The 17,790-nt window shown below is 38.1% G+C and overlaps 1 protein-coding gene across 1 annotated transcript; it reads right to left on the bottom strand.

The window, feature by feature from the left end:
• Nucleotides 1–6,723: 6,723 nt before the first annotated feature.
• LOC128515958 (uncharacterized) lies at nucleotides 6,724–8,826 on the bottom strand. The gene has a single exon (XM_053490249.1). The coding sequence runs from the start codon at nucleotides 8,824–8,826 to the stop codon at nucleotides 6,757–6,759; it is 2,070 nt and encodes a 689-aa protein (XP_053346224.1). The 3' UTR covers nucleotides 6,724–6,756.
• Between the last annotated feature and the right edge of the window lie 8,964 nt (nucleotides 8,827–17,790).

The raw sequence follows: 17,790 nt of genomic DNA, 5'->3' as shown, positions 1-17,790 counted from the left end.
AAGTAGTTTTCCTTAACGTATTGCATGCATGCAAATGTCTGAGGCTTAAGAGCGCAACATGTCTGCTTGGAACAGCGCCATCTTATCCCCTATACAGTCAAGTATACTTCTTTTGTCATGTCAATGTGTAAATGTTGAAACTTTTATTACGTTTCATTGTTTAAGAATCACTGTACAACCATACAAAATTACACATACCGAACAAAACATATATCGAGGGGCAAGTCACGCGGTCAAGGGTTTTAGATGTCTTTTGTTAAACATAGAGGTTTTTAAATGTTGTGTATATATGATAAGAATCCCCGAACAACTGCACAAAATGCCATCTCAACAAACTGTAATTAAACAAAAACATATATCACATTCAAGACTAACACGTCTTTATGTAAAACACGGAGATTTTAAACATGCCGTATGGTGTAGACTAAATATCATCACCTCGAGTTTCCAAATGTGCAGAAAATATACAGAATTAAGTGATGACAACTCAATTGCTCAGGGTTAACACAATTACCAAATACATTGAGTAAAATTCCAAAATATTATGCATTTTCATCTATTACTTACCGGAGAAACACTTTTGAGAAGTTGACCATCGCGGGAGAGCTTTTTTCGCGCATGCGCAGATTACCAAAGTCATCTTAAATTCTACTTGATTTTCTAAAGGTACATAAGTACTCTATTAATTCGTTTAGATTTGTCAAAGAATCATAAGTAAAATTTACTTGACTGTTGAAGGTTTAAGATTTGCAAGTCTAAATTAAGTAAATATATAGATTTTAGTTAATACTCTAAAGTTTACTCTAAAGCATTCCTTAGAAATGTTGGCCCATATTGATAGGATAGCATCTTGCAGTTGGAGATTTGTGGGATGCACATCCAGGGCACGTAGGTCCCGTTCCACCACATCGCAAAGATGCTCTATTGAGTTGAGATCTGGTGACTGTGGGGGCCATTTTAGTACAGTGAACTCATTGTCATGTTCAAGAAACCAATTTGAAATGATTCAAGCTTTGTGACATGGTGCATTATCCTGCTGGAAGTAGCCATCAGAGGATGGGTACATGGTGGTCATAAAGGGATGGACATGGTCAGAAACAATGCTCAGGTAGCCAGTGGCATTTAAACGTTTGGCATTTAAATGATGCCCAATTGGCACTAAGCGGCCTAAAGTGTGCCAAGAAAACATCCCCCACACCATTACATCACCACCACCAGCCTGCACAGTGGTAACAAGGTATGATGGATCCATGTTCTCATTCTGTTTACGCCAAATTCTGACTACCATTCAAATGTCTCAACAGAAATCGAGACTCATCAGACCAGGCAACATTTTTCCAGTCTTCAACTGTCCAATTTTGGTGAGCTCATGCAAATTGTAGCCTCTTTTTCCTATTTGTATTGGAGATGAGTGGTACCCGGTGGGGTCTTCTGCTGTTGTAGCCCATCTGCCTCAAAGTTGTGCGTGTTGTGGCTTGACAAATGCTTTGCTGCATACCTCTGTTGTAACGAGTGGTTATTTCAGTCAAAGTTGCTCTTCTATCAGCTTGAATCAGTCGGCCCATTCTCCTCTGACCACTAGCATCAACATGGCATTTTCGCCCACAGGACTGCCGCATGCTGGATGTTTTTCCCTTTTTACAGCATTCTTTGTAAACCCTAAAAATGGTTGTGTGTGAAAATCCCAGTAACTGAGCAGATTGTGAAATACTCAAACCGGCCTGTCTGGCACCAACAACCATGCCACGCTCTAAATTGCTTAAATCACCTTTCTTTCCCATTCTGACATTCAGTTTGGAGTTCAGGAGATTGTCTTGACCAGGACCACACCCCTAAATGCATTGAAGCAACTGCCATGTGATTGGTTAATTAGATAATTGCATTAATGAGAAATTGAACAGGTGTTCCTAATAATCCTGTAGGTGAGTGTGTGTATATATATATATATATATAATAGCATGCATCTTTATGCATTTGGAATCTGCATCTACATTTTCAGTTACATGTATAGAATTTGTTTCAGCTAAAACTCATGATCAATGGTGTTGGGGTACTTATGTAGTGATAATTAGTTTCTACTAAAACTAACAATAAACTATGAGAGGTGGTTGGAAGGTGTTACTCTGAATATAAACAAACAAAATACAGCTTTTTTTCTCAGAAGTAAACGGAAAAGTGAAGTTGTTCAGCTATTTAGTGTCACTATGTTATAAACAGTGAAACAATGTGGACTCATCGCTGTGCTTGTTGTAACTGAAAAAACGCTGCAACTGCTTTAAAGTCTTTCCTCTCCGTGACCGCTGAAATCTGACATGACACTACGTTGGGCTACGTCTTGATTCATTTGCATACCGACGGTGATTGGATGTTGACCGAGGGCTCAAGGGAGGTGTGTGTGTGTGGGCGTGTGCGCGCGCATACTTCTTGTACTTTTATAAAAATTCTAAATGTAAATAAACAAAATACACAAATATACTTTTTTTTCCAGAGGTAAACGGAAAAGTGAAGGTGTTCAGCTGTTTAGTGTCACTATGCAGATGTTACATTCAGTGTAGTTACCGAAATCCTTGGTTTAGTTCTCATTGAGTGGCCACACGTCACTTCCACATTTCCCTCGCTTTTATTACATGAACATAAACAGTGAAACATTTCGCAGGTTTATAATACACCACGGCCAAGTGAATCACCCGATTAGGCGCGTGGTCCGTTGCCTAGCAACACTGAACGAAACGAGGCATAATCGTGGTGTTTGCTTCGGTTATGACATACCATAGTTTATTACCTGCTGTGGTAGATCTGATTTATTCAAACACAATAATAAAGCTTTAAATCCTCAGGAGGGGTCATTACATTGTTTTAGAGATAATTTCACGGAGGCATCAAACAGACTGAACAAACTAATGAATTTTCTTAAAACGTTATAAAATTATGTAAAGCAAAATCCCCTAAATCTCCTTATAAAATATCGCTGATTATCAACGCCAGAATGAATGGCAAATTGTCGATATTTCACGGAAGAGCATATATATATATATATATATATATATATATATATATATATATATTATAAACTGCATATATGGAATGAAACCTGAGATTTGAGGAGGGTCCTGGAATTTGATCAAGTGTGAAGTATTTTTTTTTTTTTACCCCATTGCGGTCAAATTACCGCTGCTCAGCGCTTCTAGTGTTAAATAGCAAAATCGATTATCAAGTTTGCTTTTTCACTTTCTCTGCGTCACATGTCAAGCCGACCAAAACTCAAACGCAATCGCTAATCCATTTGCAATTGCATTTCCAACATGTTACACGGAAACCTGTCAGTCAGCGTCAGGGGCGGGTCTATACTGTTGGGCATGATTGTATAGGGAGTGACATCACTCGCAGTCGCCGACCAAGAGGGGGGGAATATGACCAATGGAGGTGAACCGCGGTAAATTTGATGTTTTGCTCGACAGCGAGGAAGTTGCGCTTCCTTCTCCTCCGTCTCAGCTCGACACAGAGGACATTGCGCTTCCTTCTCCTCCATCAGACATCGAGGACGTCGTGCTAAGGCCGCCGCTTGACGCCACGCTTCGTCCTCCTCAGCCTGGCTCCGAGGACGTCATGCCCGCTCCTCAACCTGGCTCCGAAGACCTCGTGCTCGCTCCTTAGCCTGGCTCCGAGGACGTTGTGCCCGCTCCTCAGCCTGGCTCCAAGGACTTAGTGCCAGCTGGGCTGCTTGGCCATTGGCCCAGTGCCTGTTCAGCAGCCGGGGGGGGGGGATATATACTTTAATATATTATTAAAAAGCTGTGAACTCCTCATCTGCTTCCACTGCATCTATGCCACGCACATGCCGACACAAGCAACCACATTGTGACAAATACAAAAATGTTAACACTAAATAAATATTGTTTATGATGAAAAATTACACAGTGATTTTTATTATGAATAAGCAATATAAAAATATACATGTATATGAAAAAAACATATAATTTATATATTTTTTCCCTATACAAGATGTCTTTTTTATATTGCTTATTTTATTCGTTTGGTGGAATTTGTAAATCATAAACCTATTAATTTATTTTCTAATATAATATTTGAAAGAGGTTATGTGGAGGGGGGGCAATCCGTGGCAGGGAGGCATTTTAGCGCATAACATTAAAAAAAAATTCAATAGCTTTTTCATTATGTGGATTACACATGTAAAACCAGTTGTACTATAATCCACTCTATCACTGCTAATAACTACAACCTTTTTCTCATTCAGTTTGATTTAACTTTTATTTACTTTTTTTCAAAAAATTTATAAAAAAATTAACTAAAATTAATATCAAACTAAATATTGCAAAGGGAAGGGTTGTAGTTATTAGCAAGGATAGAGTGCATTATAGTACAGTTTTTTTACATTTTCTAAATGCTAAATTTCTATAGCAAAAAAGTTATTGAATTAGACTGTACTAAAGTGCATTAATTTTTATACATATCTTTACAATTATTATTCTTTTTTTTAATAATAGAAAAACACCCCAACTCTCATTTAACAAATTATCTGTTTTATTCCCACAAGAATTGTCTGTGTAATTATTTATTTTTAAATGTACATTAAAATAATTATTAATCAATTAAACAAACAAATAAATAAACAAATAATCCCTACTGTAGCCTAACAGTGTAATATGTTTAATGTTCTGTGAGGTATTTCTCTGTAATCTTGTGTATTCTTCTGTAAATAAACGGCTGAGTCTTGGTCATGCACTTTTTAGACGGTCCCTTATAGACTCCATCGCTATAAAGCTTCGGTAAGCAGCGTTTCTGACAGATTTAGCTCCAGCAGGCTGTAACAAGAGAAGATCTAAAAATATATTTATTTGTAATAGCTTCTCTGTCCACTCCCGAGTAAGAAAATTTGCGATTTGTCTTTTTTATGTGTTTATTTCTTGATAAACAAATGAGATAATCTGGGTTCACCTTTATTGCTCAAATTTCCCCCCTCTTGGTTGGCGACTGCGAGTGACGTCACTCCCCACACAATCCCTCCCCACAGTATAGACCCGCCCCTGATGGTGATTGACATGCTTCCGTGTAACGCGTTGGAAATGCAATTGCAAATGGATTGGCAATTGCAATTGAATTTGGGCCGGCTCATGGTAATGCAAAGTTTGCAATTGCATTTGAATTATGGCACAATTTGTGCGTCCACATATGGAAAACGCAATTCCTTTTGAATATTGTCCGGGATATCACTCCATATACCCACAGCAGTGACACTCAAGTAGTGATGGGTCGTTCATGAATGATTTTTTTTTTTTTTAACGAGTCTTTAACGTGACTTGTTCATTTTCTACTGTCACGAAACCTCCATAGGTTATGTACAGGAAAAAGAAATGAGTAGTTACCTTTGAGTCTTTGGTCTGAATCGTTTGTTCTTTTGTCACTTGACTCCCATAGACACTATGCAAAGCAGGACACAGGAAACAGAATTGAACGGTTCTCCTCAATGAGTCTTCTACTCCTAGTTGTTTGTTCTTTTGTCACATGACTCTCATAAACGCTATGCAGTGCAGTGGATTCAAAAGAACAAACGACTTGGTCCAGAAGACATGAGCGGTGAGCTGCTCATTCAGTTAATAATATACATAATATGTCCTTAGCTGCATTTTAATATTTTCCTTACAGGAAACGATAGCCAAATTTGCGTATGTAGACACATAGATGTTGGGGGTCTGTTTTTTTAAAATGTAACATTTTATTTTATTTCTGATCAAAAGAATGAAATGAACTAAATGACTCAAAAAAAGATTTTAATTCATTTTTATGAACAAGATTCAAAGAACCGAGTCACTAAAATGATTTAAACTTATGGAAAGAGAAGAGGGACAAAATACTAAGTCTGCAGTACCATAAGCCACCGGAGGGGAGTCTTCATACATCAACAAATATAACCAAAACTTTTATTTTATGAAATTCACATAACATTCTTTACTCTTTAAATTAAATATTCTTTTTAACCATGTTACATCTGCCTTAGGTAAAGAAACAGATCTGGGGGACTCACAAAGTATTATGGTGAACTGGCATGTTTAGATGCTGTCTTCCCCACTCTCATTGATCACTCAGGGTTGTTGACAGTGAAGTGACTGGTTGCTTCACACCTCAAGGAGCCCTCATGTCTGTGTTTTCTTCTGGCTCACCCTTTTAATTATGCGCCCAAGAGAGATTTTAATATTACCGGAGTGTGGATAATTCTTGACCCATCCTTGGTTTTTTTTTGGTCTTAAGTGTGGATAATTCTTGACCCATCCTTGTATTTTTTTGGTCTTTATAATTGTAAACACTCATATAGATGGAGTAAATGACCCATGAATCTTGTTTATAATCTAAAGTTTCAGTACTATTAAATGAGAAAGCACTAAGCACAAACCAAAAAAAACAACATTTGTTATGTATCAGTAAGAAATCTTTTTTTCGTGTTTATTGCAAAACAAATGATGTAAAAGCAATATATGTATGTGTATGCATGACATTATGAAATAGAATAGCCAAAGTGTTTATAATCTTTGTATTATACTGTAAGCACATTTAGGATAAAACATTTAAAACTAATTAAACAATTGTTTTAACTTTATTACTAGTAGCTATGCAATTATTATAAAGCATTTTAGCATTTTATGCTTTCAGAATTTTATTTGATAAAATTTTAGATAAATAGTATTTTATTCAGTTGTTGCTGTTAATTCACTGCTACTGTTGTTGCTGTTGTTAATTCACTTATGTAAAGGCTGATTCATCTTCCTCGGTGAATCCACTTTTAACAGCCTCTTGAATGCTCTTGATCTTTTCTGGAGCAGCAGCGGGGAGAATGGCGAGTAGCTCTTTATCAATCTTCTCCATTCTTGCAACACTCTTGTTCTGAAACTCCTCCTTGTTCTTAATGACAAGAGCTAAGATGGCTTTCTGTGCTTCATCGCAGGAGTTCTGTAACATCTGACGCTCAGACAGAAACTCAGGCTTGTTCTTGTCCATGGCCATAAGTTTTCCCAGAGAGCTTATACGATCCATGATGTGCTTGTTGGACACCTCAGTGTAGGTTCCTGAGATCATGTGGACAAGGTTGGATATGTTGGTGGCTTGAAAGGCTTGATTGTAGAGCAGATCTTTGGAGAAGAGTTTTGCGCTGTAGGAAAGTGATTGTGTTTTCTCAGATGTTGTGGCAAAATCTTTAAGGGTTCTGGTCAGGCTGGTTTTCACGATGTTGGACACCATCTGAAAGAAGCGCACCATCTTCTCCCATTGCTCCTTCACTTTCCCCATGGCATCCATACCTTTGATTAGCATTTGTATAGTGGTCTTAAAGTCTATTTCTTTGACCTCACAGTTCCTCATGATTTGCAAGATTTCAGTTAGCTCCTCTTGGTTTTTCTTCATGTTCTCTACACATTTATCATAGATCTCTCTAGTCTTGTCCAGTTGTGTGCGGCTTTGCTCAATGCGAAACGTGGCATTCTCTGATGCTCTTTGTGAAGCACTCATTTTCTTAGATTTACTTTCTTCTTTATTCATCATTGGTGGTGTTGGAGTCATGGCAGGAGACTTTGTGATATCTTTGCTTTTGCTGTCAAAACGGCGAGCTGAGTCAGTGAGTTTTTTTATTCTATCAACCAACTCATTTGTTTTGGCATCTTCACATTTGCCCTCTGGTGCATACTTTGCTAGTTCTGCACAGATTGCAATGCCCTCTTTGCATATGTTCTGGGCATCTTCTTTTGCACTGCAATTTGGACTTTCTTTTAAACTCTCAATGATTCTTTTGAACTGGTCTGCCTGGAAATCTGTAACTGCAGCTTTATTCTTTTGATCATACAAGTCTTTCCAATTAATTATGTTGTCCTGCATGAAAATTTGAATATTCTCTGTGCACTTCAACATTTCTGCAGACTTGCTATAAATATTAATTAAATCAACAGGATCAACAGCTGATTCTTGACCTTTATTGTCATCTGTTTTACTTGATATTTTTGTGGCAGCTTTAGAGATTAGGGTAATTGGCATAGAAATTAGGGATGTTGCTCCATTAAGAAGAGTTGTGATACTCTCAGTCAAACCTGCAACAAAATCCATACCTATCATTTCCCATCCATTAGGAAGTGAAGCCATTGCTTTGTCGTAACTTTTATGTGCTTTCTCCATTTCCTTTTCTATGGCCTTCATTGATTTAGTTGAGCGTTCCATGGCTTCATCTGATGACTGTTTCCTGAGCTTGGCCTCCTCCAGTTTCCTCTTGATTGCATCCAGCTCCTCTCCATAAAAGTGCTGAGCATTTACGCATGCTTCCAGTAGTTCATGTATAATATTAATTACATCAGAGAAACGCTTTTCTGTTGAATTTGCCAGCTCAAGACAGTCATCTGCAATGATACGAATATTCGCCAGCTGGTCAGGGAGATGAGCTTGAACAATCTCATTATTTTCTTGGAACAGGATCTTTACAGCCATCTTCATGTAATCCGGAACTGCCATGGTGTGGAGTCTAATCTGATCCATGTTCTTATGGGCCTCATTGAAAGCCCCCCAGCCAGAGTTACACACCTGCATGAGGCAGGCACGAAATGAATCTGGGTATCTGATGAACTTGTAGCCATCTTTAGGTGGGTTCTTGTTGATAGAGAAATCTGTACTGGAGGAGATAAAGACCAGCTCTCCCAGGATGGCTATGGAGAGTGGAGCAGGAGTCAGATACTCCTCCCAGTTGGCATATGGCTGCATCACAAGTTTGGTTTGGTTTCTCATTTCTTCAGCTGTGTTAAGGCTTTGTTTTTTCTTTGCAATTTCAGAATCCATGGCTTCTATCTACTTATGTAAAACAAAAAACAAAATTTTGTTTAATCTGCAGAATATGCATTCTTTTCATTAATCACAGGGCTTTGGCCAGGATAGGATCTCCAAGATAAAAGGAGAGGAGGAGACATCACAGTTATTTGTATTGTTAATCTGCCCATTTTTATGGAAGCATGGACAAAATTTTATGCATTTTATGTTCTCTGTACTAACATAACAAGTGTAGCCACAAATACTGAGTCTGCTAAGTCGATTCTGCTATTTATTATTTACCGAACCTTAGGGATGAATTTCTTTGTGAATTTCCTTGTTGTTTTTGTAGACAGAACTTTAAATGCTCTAGACCTTAATATTAATTTTGAGGATCCAGAAGACCCTCTGTGAACAGCATTTAGGTCCATTCTGATCCTACAGTAGATTTAAATAGTGACTATTCAGCATGTTCTCAATTACGTTTGGTGTTTCAAAGGGTTTCAGACCCACTGCTCTTTTCTCTTTACATGCTTCCTTTGGGCAACATAATTCATAAAGATGGTATTAGTTTTCATTGTTATGCAGATGAATCACAATTATATGTCTCAGCAAGGCCAGATAAGGAAAAAAAACAGCTTAATACATTTGAAAAAAATGTGAAGGACATTAGACATTGGATGCTAATTAACTTCATTCTGCTTAATCCTGACAGGCAGAAATACTTGTACTAGGACCACATGCAGCTAGAAGTATAAGACCTTGTGATTATAGATCGTTCATTTTAAATTTCATGTATATAATATTACCAGGATAGGATTCTTTCATCTCAGAAATATTGCCAAAGTAAGATATACTGTATATAGTCCCTAAACAATGCTGGAAGAACTAGTTCATGTTTTTGTCAACCTCTAGGTTGTATTATTGTAATTCCTTATTGTTCGGACATTCAACTAGGTGCATAAATTAGCAGATAAATAATAACAGTTATTCAAGAATGCAGCAGCAAGAGTCCTCCGTATAACTAGAAGATACAAGCAAAACACCCCTATCTTATTTACACTGTGTGATTGTATAAATGAGTACAGGTGAGTGTAATTTTGTATCAATTTTAAAACACCACTACTGAAGCACTAAATGATTTTATGCCACAATACCATTTGTGAACTGCTAGTGTCTTATAATCCACTTCCCCATCGTTGATCGAAGGATGCAGAGCTTTTTCTTACCAATTTTCTTACCAACTTACCAAAAAGTTATGAAATAACCTGAATAGCGTTTTAATGTTTGGGACACAGACACAGTCTCATTAGGTCTATTCCAAAAACTTGTTTATTTGGCCCAGCATTTTTGTAAATAGATTTGTCTTAGGTATACTTGCAGAGCTGGGAGACTCATCGACATAGAGTATTATTTATTTATTTTTTATTATGGTAAATAATAATATGTTTGTATGCTGTCTTTCCCACTCTCATTGATTACTTAGGTTCATTGAGAGAGGAGTGACTGTTTGCTTTACATCACAAGGATCCCTCATGTCTGTGTTTCTTTTTGGTTCTCCCTTTTAGTTATGCTATCATAGTTAGTCCTGTTGGAGTCCCTGATTGTACTCTGCACTAAATAAACTGTCCTTTTACCCCATGCAAAAAGTTGACTGTGACCATACAGGACCTAACTGTTACCTCTCTCCCTCGCTTCCTCCCTCTATTTCTCTTTCTATTTCTCTCTGTCTGGTTCTCTCTCAGGATTGAATTGTAAGTAAAATATTGTAAAATCAGTGTTCTTACCTTGTCTACTTAACCAAAGTATAGATGACCTTCTTCACCAAGCTTTGTAATTCAAACCGATAAAATACAGTGTTATTATTAGTTAGAAAATTTCCTTCCTCATCTTCCAGTTCAAAATGACTCATCAGCGATGGAAACAGCACTGCATCCGAGGCCTACAAACATGGCCGCCGAAGACCCAAAACCCATCACAAACTATCTTATTCACAAGTTACCTTCTACTGATTACACTCACCTGTACTCATTTATACAATCACACCAACAGTATAAAGGGACATTAGTTCCTCTACCACATTGTGAATTATACTCTCTGTATCTTCTAACTGTGATATTGAGCCTTTTCCCATCTTTTTTCTGATTTTGTTTATTTATGACTTCCAGTAAACACCAGACATTGATTAGACGTTGATTTCTGCTTTAAATAAATTTGGCACATTATCACTCTGTTTGACACAAATACAGTCATGTGACACATCTCTTTCATACATGACTGTATTATCATTGCATAATATATATAAAGTTCTATTTTCAAATTATGTATGTTTAAGAAGAGGTGCATCAACTTCTGATATGCAAGTTTAATTCATTCTCGTATATAACAGAATTAAACCTCTGTTTATACACACACACACACACACACACACACACATACTGTATATATATATATATGTGATGTTACTACTCAACATCTTGTAATTCGATACATATACAGTACAAATATTAAGTGATAGCTGATAAGCTTGTTTTCTTGTTGTGGAAGAAGAATAAATCTTATATTGTCTTTATAATGGTTTACTAGTGCTTAGGTCTAATGTCTTTGGATTTTGTATCCATATTTGTAATTTCTAAGTAGACTAGTGGGAAAGTGTTTATGTACTACTGTTATAGCACTTCAGGCACCATTATTATATTTACAGAGAAACACACTTAGCCAGACAAGTTGACCTAATACATTCTTCTAAAGTTTTACTACCTAAAACTACATCTAAACTCTTCTGCCACTTAAAGCAACACAGTAATCTGTAAATAATTAGCTTTATGCACAGATTCATGCTAGAATAAAGTTGTGTTTGGATGACATTTGTCCCAGACTATACTGTAACTGTCTCCATTATAGCAACAGTAAAAAAAAGGCAAGCCCTACAGCCACAAAGGGAGGCCATCCACCAAGCTATTGGTAAGGCCTTAAGCATGCCAAAACAAGAAGAGCAGAGGGGCATATCATTATGTGACTTATACTTGTTTCGCATTTTATTGTCCTGTATTTCTATATTTTTTTATTAGACTGCTTAAATACATTTAGCACTAACACAGAGACAAAGTCCTGCAGATAACGTAGACATTATGTTGGTTTAAATAAATTGATTGACTGTTCCTATTTTTATGGAATTGCTTAAAATCTTGAGTTCAAGCTATTAAAACATTTCAGAATTTTTCATATTGCTTTAACAATTGGTTTTACTTTGTGGTTCAACAGATGGGAAATTGTAGCAGCTAAAAAAATACTTTCTAATATACAGTATAAACTTTAAAATGTATCTCTAATTTAACATTAATTATATTAGTATTTATTATTATTATTATTAATAATAATAATAATAATAATAATAATAATAATATCATATTAATTATTTATTTAGTTATTTACTTACTTATTATTCACATATTTACTTACTTACGAACTGTTATTGTAAGCATTAAGCATCTCTTTTTGAATATCTAAAAAAGTAACCTACTTGGAATAAAGTAGCATGAGTTGTATTAAGTTAAAAAAAATGCTTTAAGTTTACGTACCTTAATTGACAGTCTTCAGTGAAGGTGTACAGGATCTCTGGCCACTCTGCAATTTAAATGGAGCGCTGTTAAAGCCACTATCTATTTATACTTTGTAATCCTCCTCCCCTTTTACCACCAATACCTTTTCTACAGTCTGTAAAAGGATCTGATATTGAAAGCTTACATGTGACTGACTCTTGGTGAGTTAGAAGATAAATAATAGCATACAAGCAAGGGCAAAATCCCACTCTGTAATTACAGGTCTATATTTAAATATACCAAACGCAGCACTGTTAGACGCCATTACCACCCCCCCAGCCATATGCAGGGGAACCTGAAAGGTGTAATGCTTTCATATTACAGTGCTTTCTGGTTTTTGAAATGCAACCATCCCAGTTCCCCACAGAGTGTGCTAAGATTGCTTTCATGATCTCCTTGCTTACGGTGTGGCAGAGTGCTCTGTCTAATCACACCACCTTAAAGGCCTTCGTAGAGGCCCTTAAAGCCACCTTTCACCATCCTCATATGGAGGGGGGTGTAACTGCTCCATTACTCCGCATTCGTCAGGGTTTTCGATCAGTTGCAGATTACACCATTGAGTTCCGAACCCAGGCGGCGAGCTCTGGGTGGAATGCTGCGGCCCTCATGGCCGCCTGTCAGATCGGCTCAAGGATGAGTTAGCCACTCCGGAACCCCCAAGTGATCTAGAGGAGCTTTATAGGCTAGCAACTCGGATCGACAACCGCATGCGTGAGCGGCGTGCCGAGTGCCTGGCCGGGGTTTCTTACAGGCGGATTTTCTCGCCTCCATCTGGACCACCTGAACCCCAAGGGGACTTAGGAAAACCCATGCAGCTGGGTGCGGCTGATTTCGTCCCTTTAGCCAACGCAACACACAGTTGCCCAGATACTTACTTTGGGCGCAGCAGGTCCGGTCATTGGCACAAGACAGCCTCACCCAGTGAACAGCCAAAAGGGCAGGGTCATTCTCGGGGGGGTGGGTGGGTCTCGGTAATGACCCTAAGATTGGACCCCTGTCATGCAGGACTTTTTCTGCCAGCCACTCTATCTTGGAATGGGGCTCGGGGAACCCACTTGGAGACGTTTGTCGACTCAGGGGCAGAAGGCAACTTTATTTAACTTGATTGCCAGCTAGCTTAGAAACTAGGCCTACCAGTTGACCTGCTCCCCCCTCCAATCCCAGTCACATCTCTGGACGGCCAGCCATTTAAATCAGGACCCATCACCAAACAAACAGGCCCAGTTATGTTGCAGATTGGGCAACACACAGAGCGCTTGTCATTCCTGGTGACACGGATTCCAGAGTTACAAGTAGTGCTGGGTTTTCCCTTGGCCTCGGCTCCATAATCTCAGGATAGACTGGTCGACCAGGTCAGTCCCCATTTGGCAAGGCCATGACGACTTGGACGCTCTGACGTAGAGTAGCGATCTCTCCAGTTAGCTTATCGATAAACATGGCATGCTGGTTCACCACATCGCAGAGGTGCGCATGATTCGCTGGGTTCATCGCAGAGGGATCAGTCATTCTGTCAAGAACTAACCTGAGTAGACCAGAAATAGATAGTAAACCCAAACGCGGGGTAACATGTGTAGGCAGGATAACCACACGATTTGTTTTAAGGACTCTCACAAATGGGGAGCAAGGGATAAACACAATTTAACCCGCGTCCTATAAACACACACTTATTCTGAAAATAAACCCAAGAAAGTGAGTACTCACAATTCGGCAAAAAGATCTGAGGCGACATGGGCAAACTCAATGACTGAGCGATGTGCCGTGGTTTGTTTACTCCTCTTATACTTCCTTCGCAACCGCATTACTTCCGGGTCCTAGTGCCGGTCGTGGATTGAGTGTGCATGACACCTAGTCATTCTCTGGCAAGTGTAGGTGGCAGTCAGCATGTTCAGGTTGTCCACTTCACCTTTGTTTTTATATAGTCCAAGATAATTATGGGCTTTTTGTCACTTGCTGATAACACAGCTGCATCTAAAAAGTGGACATAAGTATCACACTCGGGTGTTTTTTTTGGACAATATGAAACAACCATGTGTGGTGCCCTGTTTTTCACTTGCAAAATTTCTGCAGGCAGCTCAGGTTTATTTATTTTTTTACTGTGCCCACCATGGTAAGTTTCTACCTGAGAAGTTCTTGTCCAAGGCCATAGCTGCTAAAGAAATTGTCACGTGATATTGTGACCCCGCAATCTAGTAGTCATATCGAGGACTACACATTTTCCTTGATTTTTCTCAGGAATGCCACTTGCATGTTTGCCTGTGTAAATCTGCAGATTCCATGCATAGCTGGATTTTGCATTACAGGCTGCCCAAATTTTTTGCCGTATTTCCCTGACTTACTAGACATGTACTGCCGGAAAGGGCATTTTCCACGGAAAGGGACAAAACGTTCATCTACTATTACCTCTGGCCCTGGGTTAAACATCAGTGGAAAGAGCTGCACCCACCTTTTCCAGACATCCCTAATTGAAGCAAGCTTGTCAGAATTTTCTCTAGTTTCTCTGTTGTCAATTCTAAATACTCTTGATATCATTCGAAATGACTGAAGTGACATGGTTGCCCGGAAAATATTTCTGCCTGTCGACGCATCCCAGAGACTATCAGTGTCCTCATTGCTGGATTTGTAAACACCAGCAAGAAGAACACCAATATGCATCCAGATGTTCCTCGTCAATGTCATTCCACATGTCACCATGAACCTTTTTTCCTTCAAGGTTTGTCATAGCAATCATGACTTTTTTCAATGACAATGGCATAAATACATCAAAACATGTTTTGATGTCAGGAAACCTGCTCATCTGTATCACTATGCTGTTCTGTGTCCTCTGCCTCATTTTCAGAAAAGATATGATCCAGAACTTGGCTTACTGTAAATCTTCTTCTCATTTTTGACTGCTGCAAAAAGGAGATGCGTACTCTGCAAGTCACTAACGCTAAACTTAATTTGTCTTATGCAAGCCTTACATGTCTAAATAGGTTTGTCTTTGTTTGTTTGTTTAAAATAGCTAATATATTTATTTTGTTTGTTTTCATCTTTTTCTGCATGGCACAAGTTTTTTTTACTGCACTCATACATTCTTTTTGTTTTGCAGGGCCTACAAGACTGATGTATTTTACTTAATATTGCATGCAATTTGTTGTATTCTGTATCAGTTGTCACATTATGTTGTGTATAATTAAACCCAATACAAATATTAAGTAAATAATTTTACTGCCATCAGAGACATCGTATTGGGGGTAAGTGAGACTGACTACCCAGGGCCCCAATGACAAGAGGGCCCTTGTAATTCTGGAACAAAATAAGAGCGATATAGACAAGAAAACAAGGGCCTCAATGAGTGGGCTTATGCACTGGGCCCAAAGTTCCCTGTTTTTCCCATTTTTATATTTTTAATAAAATCGCTGTCAAAACTTCATCTGGTCACTATGAGTATCTGGGTATGCTGTTCGGGCAGGCCAGTGTTTCTGGTTCTGGTCAACAACGTCCTCAGGGACTTCATCAATTTGTATATGTGGATGATATCCTTATCTTCTTGCATTCATTAGAGAAACATAGAGTGCAATGTGCATTCCAGTGTGGCACTGTTTTTTCTCTGGGTTTCATCATGGGTTTCATTCTGGGTTTCATCATGTTTTACAAGGACCCTGGAAAACTGTAAGCTGTCAGCTCTGACAACCTTTAAGGACCTCCAGCATTTCCTCGGCTTTCTACATTTCCATAGGCTGTTCATTGAATATAGCTGTTTTTGAATATACTGTAGTTCCGTAGTGGCCCCACTTATCTTTATTAGCTCAGTCAATACCCCATTGTCTTGGTCTGAACAGGCAGCCAGGGCATTCGGAGTTATAAAAAAGCGACTGAACTCAGCTTTTTTTTTTATGTAGCCAGACCCTGCTCTTTAGTTTGTGGTCGAGGTGGATGCCTTAGATTTTGGTGTTGGGGCAGTGCTATCTCTTTTACAGAGGCCTTCTAGATATTTGATATTAAACATTGGCTTGCTTGGAGTGCTAATTTACTGATATATAATTCAAATTCAATATTTTTTCCCCCACAGTTTCCCCCCTGAGGCCATTAATATGGCCTTAAAATTTTTTTCCTTAGTTTATCTCCTGTTTTAGTTTAAGGGTTAGATGAGGGTGCATGTGTCATATTGTACTGAATTACAGAGTGATAATTGGTAAATTATAATGACTATATGCCTTAATTTTCCATGAACTTGTTCCTCTTAGAATGATAATGTAGGATTACATAGGGCTTTAGATAAACTTAAGACATGGCCTTTTACTGCCTTTTTTTTTTTTTAATCTTCAAGGAGGGGCATATACTGTATGTATTACAACTGTTCTATACCAAGACTTCGTAGCATAATATAATTCTTATTATCCACATACTTATGCCATGTACAATTTCTAAGGAAATATTGGTTTTCCTCCCTTTCTTGGATAAGTACTTATGACCACTACTTTGTAATCAGGAGAGTTTTTAGATAACAATTGTTTCTCTGGTCCAGGGGTAGGAGAAAAAAACTCATTGACAAATTGTTGAGGGAAAATTCCTACCCTGCCAGTGTTTAAACACTGGACAATGCATTAGCATCAGAGGACCGTATTATAGTTATATAACAGTATAACATATTGTCATATAGAATTTTTTAAATAAACACAGCAAAATAAACAGAAAAAATGTGAAATGTGAATTTCAACAATGTGAAATTCTATGGTCTTGATAGACTCATGTTGCATTGATGTTCTATTTGGAAAGGTCGATGGCAGACTCTTCAGCCCTGCTTCTTATGTTAGGTTCGAGTTCCACAATTCAAAGTCATTAATTGAGATAGTGACGATGGTCAATGTCTGATATTGAAGTATGTCTTCTAAAATTATGTATTCATAATAACTGCCTGACTTACAGCATTGGTAGACAGTGTTTGCATGCAAAGTTGTAGTTAGACAAAGTTCTGGAGTAGTATCCACAATGTATTTTGTTATGGTCTTATGCTGTAGCAAGATATTTTAATTCAGTACTAAATTTGCATAGGTTAAACGATGTCCAATTGGTTGAAATAGTTCTTCCACAGTGTTCCATTGTTTCAGGTCTGTGTGGTTAAGGTTTGGGAAGTATCGTCCTACACATGGGACTATGCTTAATTCTGAATAGCATAGCTTTGCCTGCTCACATGCATAGCAGACAGTATCTCCTATTGCTTCTCTTAGGCATTCCCGGTGAAATAGTCCATGGACCAGTATGTCAAAAGAGAGATGATTTTTCTCGTGTCCCGCTGCCATGTTAATGACTCAGGTCCTGCACACACTAAGCTGCATACATATTAACATACAATATAATACTATTATAATGCCTAGGATTTGGCTTTGTCTATACATTTTTTTTTTTAACAATG

The sequence above is a fragment of the Clarias gariepinus genome, chromosome 28 (assembly GCF_024256425.1).
Source record: "Clarias gariepinus isolate MV-2021 ecotype Netherlands chromosome 28, CGAR_prim_01v2, whole genome shotgun sequence".
Classification (NCBI taxonomy): domain Eukaryota; kingdom Metazoa; phylum Chordata; class Actinopteri; order Siluriformes; family Clariidae; genus Clarias; species Clarias gariepinus.
Note: the sequence above shows the minus strand (reverse complement) of the source record. Positions and strands in the feature narration are given on the sequence as shown.